Source organism: Heptranchias perlo, chromosome 4 (genome assembly GCF_035084215.1).
Source record: "Heptranchias perlo isolate sHepPer1 chromosome 4, sHepPer1.hap1, whole genome shotgun sequence".
NCBI classification, from domain to species: Eukaryota; Metazoa; Chordata; class Chondrichthyes; order Hexanchiformes; family Hexanchidae; genus Heptranchias; species Heptranchias perlo.
In genome coordinates, this window is record NC_090328.1 from 22884404 (window position 1) to 22904083 (window position 19680).

The 19680-nt window shown below is 41.6% G+C and overlaps 1 protein-coding gene across 5 annotated transcripts in view; it reads right to left on the minus strand.

The window, feature by feature from the left end:
- Nucleotides 1-231: 231 nt before the first annotated feature.
- irf2b (interferon regulatory factor 2b) overlaps nt 232-19680 on the minus strand; it is a 63728-nt gene continuing 44279 nt past the window's right edge. For 4 of the 5 annotated variants that reach the window (XM_067982572.1, XM_067982568.1, XM_067982569.1 and 1 more), the window contains 5 exons: nt 15133-15179; nt 13542-13668; nt 7157-7321; nt 2869-2912; nt 232-1470 (listed from right to left, as the gene is read on the minus strand). In XM_067982572.1, coding sequence (XP_067838673.1) covers nt 1147-1470; nt 2869-2912; nt 7157-7321; nt 13542-13668; nt 15133-15179 — 707 coding nt within the window. In that variant the 3' untranslated portion in view covers nt 232-1146. The remainder of the gene's footprint in view (nt 1471-2868; nt 2913-7156; nt 7322-13541; nt 13669-15132; nt 15180-19680) is intronic. The other variant, XM_067982571.1, reaches the window with a different exon arrangement.

The window sequence follows — 19680 nt, forward strand, 5'->3', positions numbered from 1 at the left end:
CTTCATTATCGGAGGGGTTGCGAATGGAACTGAACACTGTGCAATCATCAGCGAACATCCCCATTTCTGACCCTATGATGAAGGGAAGGTCATTGATGAAGCAGCTGAAGATGGTTGGGCCTAGGCTTAAAAGAAATTTGAATAAACTTAAATGTTTAGTGGAATCTATGTACATTTATAAGGAAGCGTAATGGCAAGAGTCATTATTTCTAGTCAGTGATGTAGAGGCTACATTTTATTGGATAGTTTATAACTGCTACAAATGTGTAAAAAAAATTAACAATTTACCACAGATATTTATGCTGATAAACAAGAACAAAAACAACAAAAAAATTGATTTTGGTAAAAAAGATAAAGATTTATGTTCACTTCAGAATTCAATTACCCTGAATAAAATAGTCCCTTTACATATAATAAAAAAAAATAAAAAGCTTGCTTTAGAAAAAGATGAAAGCCTGTCCTTTTATCAAGACAATTTTTTTTTTTGCACACTGCTTATTGTAATTCTGTGTTTGAGCAAAGGAGACCAGTGAAAGCAGGCATTAGATCGGGCCACAAACATAGAACCACAGGAATCTTTTAAGTTCTAAATGCATGTATTTGCCAGTATTGTGACAGCATTAAGTGCTAAACTAGATTTAAGGTGCAATAAACAGGCTGTAAAATTCCATTCCTCCTGCGCTATATACATATTCACATTAAAAGAGTATAAAAATTTACACATTGTCAAAGCAGTTCACATTTTTCCCCTGCTGCAGCCGGGTTTGGTAGGCACCAAGAGTTTGCAGTTGTATCGTATTGGTCCTGTCTCAAGTGCTCAGGCCAGCGTCCTTGGCCAAGGCGAAGCCCAGCCAATTTCTCTCTTTGTTGTTGTTGTTGTAAAAACGAACAAGTGCAACAGGAAAATCAAAACAGTCATTCATAAAAATGTTGTCCTGAGTTAAAATTGATGAACTGCAGTTGGCAGTTGAGGCAAAGAGAACCAGGTGATTTCCAGTTCTGCAGCACATTTTCTTTTAAGTTTTATAATATATATATATATATATTTAATCAAAAAGGCCTATAAAGGTCCATCTATGTTACAGTGCAGCTTAGCCCAGTAAAGACTTCACCAGAATAGAGACATTACTCAAAAAAAGGGATTCATCAATTCTTGCCTCTGGTTAAGTCTGATGTCTTCATGATGACAGTCGCACGGTTTTCAGCCACACGGTGTCTTAAAGAAGTTTGCTGCGATGGAACAGGTGATGTCGAGATGCTAACTGACGGGCTGGTGCATGTGGCAGTGGTGTAAATGAGTGCTGGCTCACGTCCATTGGTTAGAAATTTGAGGCTGCAGATGCTTGAAGTCACACAAGGCATTGTGGGTGGGTAAAATAGATTGTTCATTCCCACGTTACTAAGAAACTCCTTCCCTTCGATGTTGCTCTGCTGCCATTGTGTCTGATCTTGGTTTGTTTTATCAGTCATCTATTTAAACAAACAAAAAAATAAAATGAACTTTCTTCCCACAAACGACAAAGTTCTTTATCACCTTTTGTTTTTGAAAGTCTGTTATAATTATCAGGAAAGACTGAATAGGCTGGGGCTCTTTTCTCTAGAAAAGAGAAGGCTGAGGGGTGACCTAATATAGGTGTTTAAAATTATGAAGGGATTTATTAGGGTAGACGTAGAGAAGATGTTTCCAGTTGTGGGGCAAATCCAAAACTAGGGACCATAAATATAAGATAGTCACTAATAAATCAATAGGGAATTCAAGAGAAACTCCTTTATCCAAGAGAGTAGTTATAATGTGGAACTTGCTATCACGTGGAGTAGTTGAAGCAACTAGCATAGATGCATTTAAGGGGAAGCTAGATAAGTACATGAAGAAGGAGAAAAGAAAATCGAAGGATATGCTGATAAAGTGAGAAGAAGTAATGTGGGAGGAGGCTCGTGTAGAGCATAAACACTGGCGTCGATCAGTTGGGCCGAATGTCCCGTCCCTTTGCTGTAAATTCTATGTAATTCTTTGTAAGAGCTCTTGAACACAATACTGAACTTTATAAGGCAGATTTGCCCAGGTCTCTGACAAGTCTCACAGCAAATGTCAGGAAATCGGGCAGGTTCCTTTATAGGCCTGCACCCCAACCCAACCAATTTTCTGATATTCTCTAAGCCCAGGCGATCCAGTGCACCTAGGCGTAAACCCCAGGAAAATCTCCCCTCAATTCTCAAGTAGCGCTATATGTTTGAACATTGCTGGTATAAATGAAAGAGTACATTCATCGACCCCATGTTCTCAGCTGGGAGCTGTGCTTGAAGGGAACGTGGGCCATAGAATTGACACTCTAAAGCATTGTGATAACTGACCATCGGGATGGAAATATCAACAGAGGCTGAGAGTTCAGGCTGTGGCACGATACTCCACTGGTCACCTTCCCCATCGCCTCCTCCCTGGACAGCTCAACTTTGACCTCTTATGAAGCACCATCCTCCTGTTGATAACTTTTGGTGAGAAAAAAAAAATCGCAGGAATGCAAAAGGAACTTGATAGTTTTGGTAAAAATGATCAACTTTGTGTGTGAACCACCGAGTCCAGGATTGGCTGTGGTTTACGAAGGGTGGAGGTGGAGAAACTAGTGATGACAGCATTAGAAACATCAATGCTTGAGGTAATGAAGCAGTGGATACAGATTTCAACAGTGGAGGGGGACAGGTCGAGCATAAGTACACAGTGTTCCTGAGGTGGAAGAACACAGACTTGATGAGAAGGATAAAAAAATCCCCATGTGAACCTGATCAATACTTTGAAATAAATAAACTTTCCCCCTTTTCTTTGTTTTGACTTCAAAGCAGCACATTCTAAAGTTCTGAGACTTTACTGACCTCAGAAAGTTCTTCATCAGTTGCGACGCTATCCGTTTCACTTTCTATTGGATAAACAAAAGTGAAAATCACTTTCTATTGGATAAACAAAAGTGAAAATCACTTTCTATTGGATAAACAAAAGTGAAAACTAGTTTGGAGCGCCTTTCATTCACATTTTGTGAAACAGTTTCATTTTCATCAAAATAACATTTACCTCTTTATTTAACGGTATCCATTGCAATATTTATTCACAGTCATCATACCTTTCCTACTGCAACCATTTGCCTGTATAAAACAAGCAGCACTCCTATCAGACTCAGCTAACCTACAAGATTTTGAATGTGTCAATCTTTCAAATAATAAAAGCTAAACTTCTACCTGTTGCTATGAGGAAGGTCAACAAAACGACCACACGTAGCAACGCTCCTCACAATGCAAATTAAATGGCACCACATGGCTCTTGGACCATTTCCTACTGGGATGCTTCATTTCACAAATTATTTGGTTGAGGAATTTTGCCAAATGTATTCAAACAAGCCTTGCAAACTGTGGATTTGCAGGCAAGCAAAACAAATACTGCGTAAATGTCAAAAGTTGTAATGGAAGGTCACATCTGACTAGGCTGGCAATTGGCAATTAAAAAAAAAATGAAGAGTTCATGTGCCTTTTAATGAAACAATATTCTCAATGTCTTTCTTATCTCTCCCCTTGCACAGCCGTTCTCTTCCACAAGTCAATCAGGCCGCAGGATCTTATACAACAATACAAGGCATTTTGTTTGCATAATAGTGCTGAAGTTCATTGCTTCACGTAATGCGATGCATGCCAATATACTACACCCTGCAGTGCATCCCATTTATTTTAGACAGTCATTCAAACTCAGTCTGACATTTTGTACCAGTACCAATACTCATGAGTATTAGAATCCATGGGGTAGAATTTGGATAGCGCTGGGCTGCCGACGTGAACTGAGTGCAGGGAACAATCCCTGCGCCAGAACAGGTAAAGCCAAGACCCGATCAAAATTGTGCCTTGGGCATCATTTAAAATGAGACCGGTGAGCAGTGGATGCCTATTGCGCGTCCCCAGGCAGCTCGCCGGTGAAGTGGACATCAATTCTGGGGCACTGCGACACCAGCAGCGGCCCTCAGGCAATAGGAAAATGGGTGCAACAAAGTCCAATTTCTAGGCCCATATTTTTTGCTCCTGCCAGTGTTTCTCCAGGATGTCTGGGCTTCACAGCGCTTACAAAATAGTGAGGCAATGTCCAGCCGAGGGCCTGAGGAGTAAGTGCATAAATAGTTGAAAATTAAAAAGGCAGCGAGCAAATTCCTAAAACGAGAACTATTGTGGCTAACTTGTCAATGTACATCACTCATTTGTGGCAGTATTGTGACAGTTTACAAGACACTAAATTTGAATCAAGTAAATGGAAAGGAAAATCAAGCAGAGTGTATAACGAGTGGACGATCCACTTCCGCATCTTAGGTGCCACATTAATAATATGGTACCCTTCTTAAAGTTAAGGAGTCGCACAACACCAGGTTATAGTCCATGTTGGACTATAACCTGGTGTTGTGCAACTCCTTACATTTGTCCACCCCAGTCCATCACCGGCATCTCCACATCATGGCTTCTTAAAGTTGCCATGAAAAACAAAGATTCTGTAGCAAACAGGGAGGTGCTGCATTGTGAAATGAAGAGCAAATGCACTTTTTGATACTACATAGTATATATTCATTTTCTTTTTAATAAATAGTGCTCCCCCTATCCCAAGTATAAACCCCCAATCCCATCCAGTGGCTTACATGAAAATTGTTAAATTCAATACAGTATATATTAGGGTTGCCAACCCTTCAGCATTGTCCTGGAGACTCCAGGGATTTAAGATTAATCTCCTGAACACTGCTGCGAGCAATCCCAGGAGAAAAATCATAGCGACATTGAAAAATAAAGTGTGTGGTTTTTTTTCCATTTTCTTTGAACATTCTCATTTATTAATCATAAAATATTGGAGATGGAAAAAAAAGGCTGTTTCACTGACAGTCAAAAATCAGCCAATTGGGTGTTGAAGAGTTTGTTCGCTTTCCAATTGGCATGGGAAAGCTGTGCACCGCGAGGATGAACATGTCGGGCGACCAATGGGGGGCGGGGCAGGGCGGTTGGAGGCCAAGGTCAAGTGATGAAACCTCCAGGAATAAGTCCAACCCTAGCATGTATTAGTGTGTCAGCTAACCCAGGACTTAAACTAGCTACCACAGCAACATAAAGCAAGCTTCCAACTCTTCACACATGAAATGGTAACATTTTTACTGCTGTCCTGGCTGAGACCAGCTAACTCAGCAGAGTCTGGTGATTACATCTGGGAACCTTTCTGATTTGTGTGGCACAGTACCAATTGGTCAGTGCGTTTACCCACCATGCCATCAGGGAGACTGCACGGCTCATTGATTTGAGACTTGAAATTCTCCATCAGGTGACTGTGAAGCACAGACAGTCAATATTAACAAGAGCTGGCTACTACAAACATTTCTTGCACATATAAGTGCAGCTCATAGAAATGTAGAATGCAATAGCATGGACACTGGCTATTTGTCCCATTAAAGACTGTTTTTCTCCACTTCAGCTGCTTAGTCTCACTTTTCTGCCTGCTTGCCACACCTACAATATTCCTTTTTCTCAAGCAACTATCTAATTCACTTTTAGAAGAATTTATGGAGTCTGCTTCATCATATGTGGCAGAGAATTCCATATTCTAACCATTCTCTGTGTACAGATTTTTTTTTCTAACCTTCCACTGAATTCTATTTGTGATTAACTCAAATTTGTGCCCTCTAGTTACCATCTCACCAACCAGTGGGGACAATCGATCACAATCTTAAAGGCCGCTGTTAGGTCACCCATAACCTCCTCACCTCTAGTAAAATTCCCCAATACAAGCTAATATCCATCATCTTTTAGCAGTCCTATCACCACCTTGAATATTCTCTTACTACTAATGTGCCTTTGAAAGGTTTTTTTTATTGCCCTTTATGTTCTTTAATCATTACACACAAGCACAGGATCCATTCAGAACAAATTAATCTCCCTCCTGTTTTGGTGCCAAGCCTATTTCAATCTCTGTTTTGATTATTGGTGCATTCAACATGGACATACAGTACTGTTAATTTGGAGCCTGGGGTGCTTTACTTGGTGGCAGTCTATTCAACGTTTAATAACTCCGCATGCAAAATAGTTACTCCTTAAGTTAGGTTTAGCTTAGCATTTCTAAGGCTTACAATCACCTCCCCTAGTTCATTACAAAGAACGTCTCCACACCCACCAAAGATAATTGGCAAAAGAACCAGAAAGGAGATGAGGAGAATCTTTTTTATGTAGCGAGTTGTTATTATCTGGAATGCATTGCCTGAAAGAGTGGTGGAAGCAGATTCAATAGTAACTTTTAAAAGAGAATTGGATAAATACTTGAAAAGGAAAAATCTGCAGGGCTATAAAGGGAAAGAGCAGGGGAGTGGGACTAGTTGGATAGCTCTTTCAAAGAGCCGAAACGGGGACGATGGGCCGAATAGTCTCCTTCTGCGTGGTATGATTCTATGACTTATTTTTAAAGTGAATCTTCCCCCACCTCCCTTGAAAACATTGATTCCACCCCTTCAATATTCTCCCCATCAACCCCTGAAGACATCATTTCATACTGGCAGCCTTTCAGTAACTCACCGAAGTGGTCATTTTTCATACCTATGCGCTCACAGTGAGTGGCAGCAGCTTGGGCAACCACAGAGGGCTTTACAGTGAAGGCTTTGTCCTGTCCTCACCTAGACGTCCACAAAGGTGCACTGTCCAGTAGGGGAGTCACTGGATAGCAATCAGGGGCTGACATTTCCCCTCAATGCTCAGGTGCACCAAGAAAAATGGTAACATCCTCACTGCTGTCTTGGCTCAGATCAGCTAACTCAGCACAGGCTGGTGAGTGAACCCAGGACCTGCCTCATCTGTGTGGCACAGTACCAACTGGACAGTGCGTTTACCCACCATGCCATCAGGGAAGCTGCACAGGTCATCGATTTGAGACCCACTAACATTCTTCCTGTACTATTATGGAGTTTTTCCAATGCTTCTATCTTTTGTAAGTACAGTTATATCTGGGCTGTTGATGCAGCCTTGGTGCTTTGCAACTATCACACAAACCAAAAAATGTTGTAACATTTTAGTTTAAGACGCATAAACATTTCTAGTAAAATATATGGGATTAATAAGTGGCAATGTTGAATGGCTTATAAACATAAAAGATTCCTGTAACACCAACCTGCGTAGGAGGAGACTGGGGAGATCTGTAATGGGTACAGCTGGCTTGTGCTGACAGGCTGGTCGTCACATTCTGTGGTCACTTCTATCACTTGGCAGACATCTGGAGGATTGCTGACAATCATGGGTTCTTCCAATATACCGTGACTTGGAGAATACCCAAGTTCTTAAAAGGAATCACATTGTAGAGTTGGAGGGAAAGGTCTCATGCAATGGATAAAGGACATGTTTATATACTTGGCAAAGGATATCACCAACCTACCTATGCTCTCCCCCCGCCCTCCCCCCCCCCACTCCAAAAACAACAAAGACAATTAGCAGTGGACTAAATTGTGTTGCTTCTTGTGATTCTGGCCTCTTGCGCATACCCGATTTTCATCGCTCCACCACTGGCGGCCGTGCCTTCAGCTGCCTAGGCCCTGAGCTCCGGAATTCCCTCCCTAAATCTCTCCGTCTCTCTACCTCTCTCTTCTACTTTAAGACGTTCATTAAAACGTACCTCTTTGACCAGGCTTTTGGTCACTGGTCCTAATATCTCCTTACGTGACTCGGTGTCAAATTTTGTTTCATAACTCACCTGTGAAACGCCTTGGGATGTTTTACTACGTTAAAAGCGCTATATAAATGCAAGTTGTTGTTGTTGTTGTTGTTGTTGTTGTTGAAGTGCATTTACAATTTGCGTGTCTTTAATTTGGATTGTGAGAGGCATGTCCAGGCACTGGCTCCCCACGTTTACACTGCCAAAGCCAGCTGCCTCATCTCATTGGCAGAATTGTAGGCCCACATTTTAGCTGACAGCAGGAGACCAGGTTCACAAAAGCCTTCATCGGAAAAGCGATTCTGTAATTTTTTTCACATACAAAAGGGCTCCAAAGCGATGGGTCCAGTTAAAAAAAATTTTTTTGAAAAACAAAGGCATACTCCACATTTCTCTGTTGAGTATTTTCTGTTTCTGTGATCACGGCAGGTGAGCTGCCTAAAATTTATTAATCTTCAAGGGTTGTCACCTCAGGCCTCTACTCCTTTAATGTGTCAGCCTTGGCTTAGTGCAGGCGCTTTTACCTCAGAAGGTTGTGGATTCAAGACCAAATCCAGGATTTGGCCACAAATTTAGACTGACACTCCAGTGCTGTACTGGATCAGATGTTAAACCAAGGCCCTTGAAGAAAAGCAGAGGGTTGTCCTGGCCAACGCCACCAAAAACAGATCAAGTAGTCACGGATGTCATTGCTGTTTGCAGGACCTTGCTGTGTGCAAATTGGCTGCTGTGTTTGCCTACAAAAGTAGTGACTGCACTGCAAAAACAATCCATTGGCAACTAGAAGCGCCAAGACAAATCTTGGAAGTGCCAGACTGTCACAGATAGCGTGTTTGTGCCACAGAACTTAGAGAAAAAGCATTTTTGCTAATACAAAACAAAGGGAACCAATCCCAATAATAGCACGGACAAAGTGCCTGGCAGAGCCTGATTAAAGGAGGTAAACTACATCTAGTACAATAATTTTGGAAAATGTATCATTCCAGCAGCATATTTCTTTGTTTTAGATGCATGCTGCAATTGCCCTACTAGAGATTAATTTTTTATATTAAGCATCATTTAAATGTTTATACTTTATACCAAGGAAAGCTCAGACTGTGGATCCACTCAACAAGGGCAACACTACAGCACTCAAATGCCATAATACACCATTCTTGATGCTCTTTTAAAAAAAACACTAAGGACTGTTTATGCTCACAAGCAGTTATGAGCTGTAAGGAACTAGCATCTTAACTAATTTCTTTGCACACTGTTGGGACACTGATAATTGTTTCCTGATCTGTGCAGAATTGGGAAGCGGTAATGTAGGTGTTTACGATATAGAGTAAATTCAGCGAGGCTCGTTCCTGGTGCAGGGCCTTGCTCAATGAGAATGTGGATCAGGGAATCAGGCCTGGAGATCAATGTGCCTCATTCATAAGGCTTCAGATTTTCTGGTGATTAAGATCTATCGAAGCAAAATCAGGAGCGCTGTGGATCAGGTGCACTGACCTCCCACCCTTTCCCCGATCTCCGATCCTTGAGCGTAGCCTCGCTGAACTTACCGTTATAATTTTATAATGTTTGAGAGAGGGAATTTCCCTCAAATCGAAATTGCAGGCTTTCATGGAAATATCAGTAAAAATTATAAAACGGATACATTTCAAGGCATGAAGTATGAGCTCAGGTGGTATCTAACAGCTAATTTCTCATGTTTTGAGAAACCTTTCATCGATATCTGTTGCAACAATTGCAAAGCTACTGTGATCTCCCCAGCGTTACATTATAAGTGTGGTATTTCATCACTTCCATGAATTATGCTGAAAACACAATCAGTTTATTCATCTAATCAGGACTACCAGTCACATTAGTCATAATCAAATTGGAACTGAGCTGTTGCTGGGCATGCTAAGCCTGCTCCACATCCAAATCACTTCCTCAAAACTATTACTACCCCCTTTTGCCTTGCACTATTTCCTTTTGTCATTTAATCGCTCCATGTCCTCCACCCTATCACAGACCTTCCCTTTTTTCCAGGCTCTGAACTTGCTTATAAACTATTAAATCTCTAACTTCTTCCAGTATTGACAAAAGGTCATCGACCTGAAACGTTAACTCTGTTTCTCTCTCCACAGATGCTGCCTGACCTGCTGAATGTTTTCTAGCATGTTCTGTTTTTGTTTCAGATTTCCGGCATACACAGTATTTTGCTTTTCTCCCCTCTCAAAACCATATCCGCTAAAGGTTCTCAATACCACATATACATAGAAACATAGAAAATAGGAACAAGAGTCGGCCATTCGGCCCTTCGAGCCTGCTCCACCATTCAATATGATTATGGCTGATCGTCTATCTCAATACCATATTCCCGCTCTCTCCCCATACCCCTTGATGCCTCTTGTGTCTAGAAATCTATCTAGCTCCTTCTTAAATATATTCAGTGACTTGGCCTCCACAGCCTCCTGTGGTAAAGAATTCCACAGGTACACCACCCTCTGAGTGAAGAAATTTCTCCTCATCTCAGTCCTAAATGTCCTACCCTGTATCCTGAGACTGTGACCCCCTCGTTCTGGACTCCCCAGCCAGGAAACATCCTCCCTGCATCCAGTCTGGCTAGCCCGGTCAGAATTTTATGTGTTTCAATAAGATCCCCTCTCATTCTTCTAAACTCGAGTGAATACAGGCTGAGTCAACCCAATCTCTCCTCATATGACAGTCCTGCCATCCTAGGAATCAGTCTGGTGAACCTTCGCTGCACTCCCTCTATGGCAAGTATATCCTTTCTTAGGTAAGGAGACCAAAACTACACATAATACTCCAGGTGTGGTCTCACCAAGGCCCTGTATAACTGCAGTAAGACATCCTCGCTCCTGTACTCAAATCCTCTTGCAATGAAGGCCAACATACCATTTGCCTTCCTAACTGCTTGCTGCACCTGCATGTTTCCTTTCAGTGACAAGGACACCCAGGTCCCTTTGTACATCAACATTTCCCAATCTATCACAATTTAAATAATACTCTGCCTTTCTGTTTTTCCTTCCGAAGTGGATTACTTCACATTTATCCACATTATACTGCATCTACCATGTATTTGCCCACTCACTCAACTTGTCTAAATCGCCTTGAAGCCTCTTTGCATCCTCCTCACATCTCTCGATCCCACCTAGTTTTGTGTCATCAGCAAACTTGGAAATATTACATTTGGTTCCCTCATCCAAATCATTGATATATATTGTGAACAGCTGGGGCCCAAGCACCGATCCCTGCGGTACCCACTAGTCACTGCCTGCTACCCCGAAAAAGACCCATTTATTCCTACTCTCTTAACTAATTTTCAATCCATGCCAGTATATTATCATCAATCCCATGTGCTTTAATTTTGCACACTAACCTCTTATGTGGGACCTTATCAAAGGCCTTCTGAAAATCCAAATAAATCACATCCACTGGCTCTCCCTTATCTATTCTACCAGTTACATCCTCAAAAAACTCCAGTAAGTTTGTCAAACATGATTTCCCTTTCATAAATCCATGCTGACTTTGTCTAATCCCGTTGATATTTTCTAAGTGCCCTGTTATCACATTCTTTATAATAGATACTAGCATTTTCCCAACTACTGATTTTAGGCTAACCGGTCTATAGTTCCCTGTTTTCTCTCTCCCTCCTTTTTTAAATAGTGGGGTTATATTTGCCACCCTCCAATCTGCAGGAACTGTTCCATAATTTATAGAATTTTGGAGATGATAACCAATGCATCCAACTATTTCCATGGTTACCTCTTTTATTACTCTGGGATGCAGATTATCAGGCCCTGGGGATTTATCGGCTTTCAGTCCCATTAATTTCTCCAGCACTATTTTTTTACTAATACTAATTTCCTTTAATTCCTCCTTCTCACCACTCCCTTGGTTCCCTAGCATTTCTGGGAAGTTATTTGTGTCGTCTTCCGTAAAGACAGAACCAAAGTATTTGTTTAATTGCTCTGCCAATTCCTTGTTTCCCATTATAAATTCTCCCGTCTCTGACTGTAATGGACCTACATTTGTCTTCACTAATCTTTTTCTTTTTACATACTTGAAGCTTTTACAGTCCACTTTTATGTTCCTTGCAAGTTTACTCTCATACTCTATTTTTCCCCTCTTAATCATTCTCTTGGTCCTTTTTTGCTGAATTCTAAACTGCTCCCAATGCTCAGGCTTGCTACTTTTTCTGGCAACTTTATATGACTCCTCTTTGGATACTATCCTTAATTTCTTTTGTTAGCCATGGTTGGGCTGCTTTTCCTTTTGTGTTTTTGCGCCAGAAAGGAATGTATAATTGTTGCAATTCATGCATTCGTTCCTTAAATGTTAGCCATTGCCTATTCACAGTCATGCCTTTTAATGAAGCTTCCCAATCTATCATAGCTAACTCACTCCTCATACCTTTGTAGTTTCCTTTGTTTAGATTTAGCACCCTTGTTTCGGATTGGGCGACTTCACTTTCCATCTTAATGAAGAATTCTATCATGTTATGGTCACTCTTCCCTAAAAGGACCCCGCACAACAAGATTATTAATTAACTCCTTCTCATTGCACAATACCCAATCTAGGATAGCCTGTTCCCTGGTTGGCTCCTCAACGTACTGGTCTAAAAAACCATCTCGTACACACTCCAGGAATTCATCCTCCACAGTATTATTGCTAATTTGGTTTGGCCAGTCTATATGTAGATTAAAGTCACCCATGATTACTGTAGTACCCTTGTTACATGCATCTCTAATTTCCTGTTTGATCCCATCCCCTACATTACCACTACTGTTTGGAGGCCTATAGACAACTCCCACCAGTGCTTTCTGCCCTTTGGTGCTTCTTAACTCCACCCAGACTGATTCTACATCTTGATTTTCTGAGCCAATATCCTTTCTCACTATTGCTCTGATTTCATCCTTTACTAACAACGCCACCCCACCGCCTTTTCCTTTTTGCCTGTCCTTCCTAAATATCGAATACCCTTGGATATTCAGCTCCCTGCCTTGGTCACCCTACAGCCATGTCTCTGTAATTGCAATTATATCATATCCGTTTACATCTATTTGTGCTGTTAATTCATCTACCTTATTATGAATGCTTCGTGCATTCAGATACAGTGCCTTTAGATTTGTCTTTTTAACATTTAACACAATAAAGAACTGCAAATTACAGGAGCGCGTTTTGAGGCAGAACTAGCTTCTAAGTTCAGACTGCATTCATGAAGTGCTCAACATTTGAAGGTTGATGACATCTACACCCCTCAATTTATTACTTGTATCTGTTATTAAATAGTCATTCTTTTTATTTTAAAAACTAACATTTTGAATGCCATTCTGTAACCACCTGCAAAATAATCAGGGTTATTCTGATCTTTCAGCCCCTGTTCTGTACCTCACACTAGTGGCATATCTGAGATAGTAATCTCACGATGTGGCATGTCACAGGTGCAAGCCTATGCCCAACCACACTACAAAAAGCACAGCAAGGTGTCAGAAAATCCTCGACTTTACTGCCTTTCCACACTTTTATACTCATATGTATATACTGTTATGTGGTTAACAGGTTTTAACTTTGATCCCTTCTTGTAGAAAGACACCACGTTTGTTGCTTCTTATAATGGGGAGGCAACACTGGTTGACGAGAGACAGATGAGTCATGAGAGCAGTTAATTCCACTGAGGTGTGGTACAATTAACCTACTAACTCCCACGTACCTTCACATCCTCTCTTGATTGCAAAACAAGGCTTGTTTTGTGCAGTACGTTTTTCAAAGGCCATGGAAACATATAATTTAATTAAAATAATCTATGTATTTAAACAATGGACCGTTCCGATGCACTCTAGTATATAAGACTCACCTATAAGGCTGTCCACAGTGCTGTGAACTTGAGCATCCTCTTTCACCACAATACTGGAGTTTGCGTAGTGACCATGATTGTTTATCAATACTTCATTTTCTTCAAAAGGAAAATTTGGTGCTTTCCACTACAAAAAAAAGGAAGGTTTTAAAATCAGTCCACTGGCAAACACCTTCAGAATCTCCCAGTGAGGAGATATCCCTTTCATTCTATTTTAGTGAAATCTCTGTGGGCAATGAATCGCCTCTATACAGACCTACTTAATATAAATGTCATCTAGCAACTAACCTTCTGTAATTTATTTCTACTACTTTACTGTCTTCAATGCTCAAACTTCATGATGCAAGAGGAAAATGCAGTCTTATAGGACAACTAGCTGCTCAAATGGTAAGTGTGGTTGGCACAGCAGTGAAACAAAAGGACAGGTTACCGCCTAGATTTTCCTACCCTGTAGTATCCAACTCCGAGCAGTACCAGGAGTGGACAAGGGCAGGAAAATTGACTGCTGCCACTTCTGGGATGTTCTACACTTGCGCAATGAAAACAGGTGACATACTTAATATTAAACAACCATTTCAATCTCGGCGCCTACAAAATGAATATTTGATGGACTCTTGTTCCCTCTATGGCACAAGTCTATTGCTGATATTGTCTTTTAAATAAATAATGACCTAATATCCAGTTTGTGGTGCAATGCTCTGGCTATGCACAGCACCCCAGATTTATTAATAACAGTGGATGTATTTTCTTTGCTGCATTTGGAATACTAATAGGCCCCTAAATTTGTTTAAACACCCTCATTGCATGCTTCAGGGTGATTGACAATGCCAGTGCTGTTAGCCTTCTCACCAAAGCAGTTAATAGCTGCTGCTAGTTAAAGAAAGAAAGATTTGCATTTATACAGCGCTCTTCATGACCTCAGGACATCCCAAAGCGCTTTATAGCCAATGATGTATTTCTGAAGTGTAGTCACTTTTGTAATGTAGGAAACGCGACAGCCAATTTTGTGCACTGCAAACTCCCACGAACAGCAATGTGAAAACGACCAGATAATCCGTTCTAGTGATGTTGGTTGAGGTATAAATGTTGGCCAGGACATTGGGGAGAACTCCCTGCTCTTTCTTAAATAATGCCATGGGATCTTTCACGTCCATCTGAGAGGCCAGATGGGGCCTCGGTTTAACTTCTCATCCGAAAGACAGCACCTCCGATAGTGCAGTACTCCTTCAGTACTTCACTGGAGTGTCAGTGTAGATTTAGCACTCAACTCTCTGGAGTGGGGTTCAACCCACAACCTTCGACTCAGAAGCGAGAGTATTACCAACTGAGCCACAGGTGACACCATATAAGCAGAAGGCATCACCTTTATATGTTTCTATGTTGTCCATGAACTGATAAAAATGATTTAGTGTTGGGAACTAGGTGGTGAAGGAGTATTGTGTGTACTAAATAAATTGTTGGGACACTACAAAAAAACACGTTGTGGCATAAGATTGGTTTCCCAATCTCTGCACAGACTCAAACCACAATACACAATTATACAAAAGGGATCCCCACTGCAGTACGACAGAGTACCCGGACATCAGTTCACCTTGGCTGGTTTGCTTGTTTCTTCCTTTTCCACTTTTGATTTCTTTCCTGTGAAGAAAGATTTCAAATTTCAGAATAAAAAGTGGTTAGTGACTCGAGGCCAGCACATCTGAACACAAGCTAATTACTGGTGCACTGAGGTTCTGGCTATAATGAAATATTCAGCTTGGATGTATATCCACAGCTGAAGATATACATAGTATTTCCAATGTTCATATATTGTTTAGTACTGAAATGAGAAAATTTATCACATACACTCTCGTCTTCCATAGAATTTTTAAAAAACGTTCCGAATTAAAATACATGTATTGTCTGGTTTTACCCAAGTGCGAAGTACAATTTGAAGTGGTTTACTACTAATGGTTGTTTTTAGTTTAATCATTATGAAAGGTCAGAGCTTGAACCCAAAGGCAATTCTGCAATCTTAAAACTCTGTCCAAATTATGAGAGACTCAAAGAACTGAACCTATTTTCAAGTAAAAATTGAGAAGGGATATGGCCCAATTCTTTAAATGCAGAAATACACATAAAATACAGATGTAAACAGACTGACCTTAAACTGTGATTACAGGTCTAAAGATCATTAGTAAGATTAAGTGTCATTGGTGAAACAAAAGTTCACAGGTACAACTGAAGGATATGTGTTGAACTAAAACACATGGGTACAGCAAAAGGATATGGGTTCATCCAAAACACATGAGTATAACTAAACACCATTTGTATAATTAAAGTACATGGATACAATCAAAGGCCATGGGTACAGCTAAACACCATGGATACAGGTGAAGCACATTCGGTACAGCTAAACAAGAAACAGAGACTAGGAATTGAAAGAATTTTCCCCACGTAGGTCAGGCTGCCAATAAAAGTAGTTAATGATTTCAATTAACGTTGTTGAAAAGAAAGCTGCACAAATTTTTGGGATTGAAGGTTATAAGAATAAATATAGTTGTTAAGTCTTCAATTGCTCTATGGAATGTGATAGTTTCTGTGTTGCAGGGAGCATGCAAAAACTATCCATGGAATGTAACTGGTCAGGGTTGAACAATGGAGCCTGTATTGTAGATCGATAATCATAAATTATCTGAGGGTTATGGAGAAATTTCACCGTGGAACATAGGAATTGCTTGATGAAAAAGACCAAGGTCGATCTAGTTTGCCTTCTACCATCCAGGTAGTCACACGATATAACAATAATGGAGTTGTTGACTAATCATGGCAATCAATCTCTATCAATTAGTCTACAACAGACTCAGACATGAGGCAAGGAAAACTCCCAATGGTAGAAAGCTTTGGGAACCATTGGTCCAAAGTCACCTGCTCCTCCCAAGCATGCGACACATACCAGATGTCATGTCTCAAATTACTCATATACTGTATCCAAATTTAATTTTCTGAAAGAAATCTATCTAAATAGCATTTGAATGAATTGATACTGTTTCCGCCGTCTCTCTAGGGAGCCTGTTCCGTAGATTTACCACTCGCTCACTGAAATAATAGCCTCAATTTTCACCTCCCTCCCTCAGACGAGCAGGAAAGGGTTGGGCGAGGGGTTAAAATCTTGAAAATTAATATTAACGGCGGCAATTCAGGCCATCGACAAGGCTCCCGCTAAAGGCAGGCGGGTTTACTTAACATGCAAAAGCCGTCGCTCAATGACATCATTAGCGACACAACGTAATATTAACGTTAAACCATGGGGAGTCCCACACTGTTTGCTGCCCAACACCAGAACCATGACAGGAGGAGCTGACTGGCCAGAAAAGACCAAGGTAAGTTTAAAATATTTCCTTCTCTGAACTCCTTGTAGGCCAGGAGGAGCAGGAGTGCTTCCCCCAGGTCGCTCAAGGAGTCTTTGGGCCTCCTAAGCTCCGGCCTCCCCCCACCCCCCAATCGTGAGGGAACTCCCTTCCCACCTCCGATCCAGAGGGACCCCCCCCCCCCACCCACTTCGCACTGACTGCCGGGGACCGTTCCCACGGGTCCCTGGTTGCGGCTTCCTACCGCCAAATTCCTGCTCCCGTCCAGGTAGTGAATTTGGCTGGGTGACGGGTGGGACTCCGGGAAATTTTATTTAAATGAGGTCCAGCCATTAAGATAGGCAGGACCTCCACACCCCCCCGACTCTCCGGGTGCGCCGCCCGCTATTGGGCTCACACGCACCGTTCCCGCCCACCCCAGAAAAATCTAAATTTTTTTCCCATGTGAAGCACTTTGCATTTCTCTATATTGAATTTCAGCTGCCACCTGTCTGCACAATTCCCAAGTATTCAAATCCTCCTGTAGCTTATCCTGTTCAGCTTTGCAATCTCACTCTGCTTGTGATTAATATCTTCACAAATGATGTGGAACTAGTAAACAAAAGTGGTCTCAAATCAGACCCGTGTGGGACCCCACCGGTGACATTCTCCCAGGCTGATGACAATCCCTGTGCCACCACCCTCTGTGTTCTGTCAACCAATTACGTATTCATTGCAAAATATTTCCAGTGATTCCCACCTTCTTTATTTCCAGTACCACCCTTTCCAGAGGAACTGTGTCAAAAACCTTACTGAAATCCAAGTACACCACATCCATTGCCGTACCCCTAATCAAGTTCATTTGTCACACCCTCAAAGAAAACCAGTAAGTTAGGTTGGCAAGACCGCCCCTTCACAAACACATAATGGCTATCTTTTATGATTTTATTTCTATCCAGATGCTCTGACCTTTATTTTCCAATCCTCACTGGATACAGGTGGGGTGCCGGAAAATTGGAGGACTGCTAATGTTGTACAAAAAGGGAGTGAGGGATAGACCGAGTAATTACAGGCCAGTCAGTCTAACATCGGTTGGTGGGGGGGGGGGGGGGCGGGAGGGGAGAAATTATTGGAATCAATTCTGAGGGACAGGATAAATCGTCATTTAGAAAGGCACGGAGTAATCAAGGACAGTCAGCATGGATTTGTTAAGGGAAGGTCGTGTCCGACTAACTTACCACAAGACCATAAAAGATAGAAGCAGGAGTAGGCCATTCGGCCCCTCGTGCCTGCTCCGCCATTTGATAAGATCATGGCTGATCTGTGATCTAACTCCATATACCTGCCTTGACTCCGATGCTGATCAAAAATTTGTCTAATTCAGCCTTGAATGTAATCAATGACTCAGCCTCCACAGCTTTTTGGGGTAAAGAATTCCAAAGATTCACGACCCTCTGGGAGAAGAAATTCCTCCTCAATTCCATCTTAAACGGGTGACCCCTTATTCTGAGACTATGCCCCCTAGTTTTAGATTTCCCATGAGGGGTAACATCCTCTCAGCATCTACCCTATCGAGTCCCCTCAGAATCTTGTATGTTTCAATAAGATCTCCTCTCATTCTTCTAAACTCCAATGAGTATAGACCCAACCTGTTCAATCTTCCTTCATAAGACAACCCTTCCATACCCGGAATCAACCTAGTGGACCTTCTCTGAACTGCCTCCAATGCAAGTATATCCTTCTTTAAATAAGGGCACCAGAACTGTACACAGTACTCCAAGTGTGGTCTCACCAGCACCCTGTACAGTTGTAGCATAACTTCCCTGCTTTTATACTCCATCCCCCTAGAAATAAAGGCCAATATTCTGTTTGCCTTCCAGATAACCTACTGCACCTGTATGTTGACTTTTTGTCTTTCCTGTACGAGGATTGAATTTTTTGAGGAGGTAACATGGAGGGTAGATGATGATAGTACATTTGATGTAGTCTACACGGATTTTAGCAAAGCTTTTGACAAGGTCCCACATGGCAGGCTGGTCAAAAAAGTCCATCCCATGGGATCCAAAGGAAAGTGGCAAGTTGGATCCAAAATTGGCTCAGTGGCAGGAAGCAAAGGGTATTGGTCGACAGGTGTTTAGTGACTGGAAGGATGTTTCCAGTGGGGTTCTGCAGGGCTCAGTACTAGGTCCCTTGCTTTTTGTGATATATATTAATGATTTGGACTTAAATGTAGGGGGCATGATTAAGAAGTTTGCAGATGATACAAAAATTGGCCATGTGGTTGATAGTGAGGAGGAAAGCTGTAGACTGTAGGAAGATATCAATGAACTGGTCAGGTGGGCTGAAAAGTGGCAAATGGAATTCAATCCAGAGCTGTGTGAGGTAATGCATTTGGGGAGGACAAACAAGGCAAGGGAATACACAATAAATGGGAGGATACTGAGAGGTGTAGAGGAAGTGAGGAACCTTGGAGTGCATGTCCAAAGATCCCCGATGGTAGCAGGACAGGTAGATAAGGTGGTTAAGAAGGCATATGGAATACTTTCCTTCATTAGCCGAGGCATAGAATACAAGAACAGGGAGGTTATGCTGGAACTGTATAAAATACTGGTTAGGCCACAGCTTGAGTACTGTGTACAGTTCTGGTCACCACATTACAGGAAGGATGTAATTGCACAATAGACTGTACAGAGGAGATTAAGAGGATGTTGCCAGGACTGGAGAATTTTAGCTATGAGGAAAGACTGGATAGGCAGGGGTTGTTTTCCTTGGAACAGAGGAGGCTGAGGGGCGATTTAATTGAGGTGTAT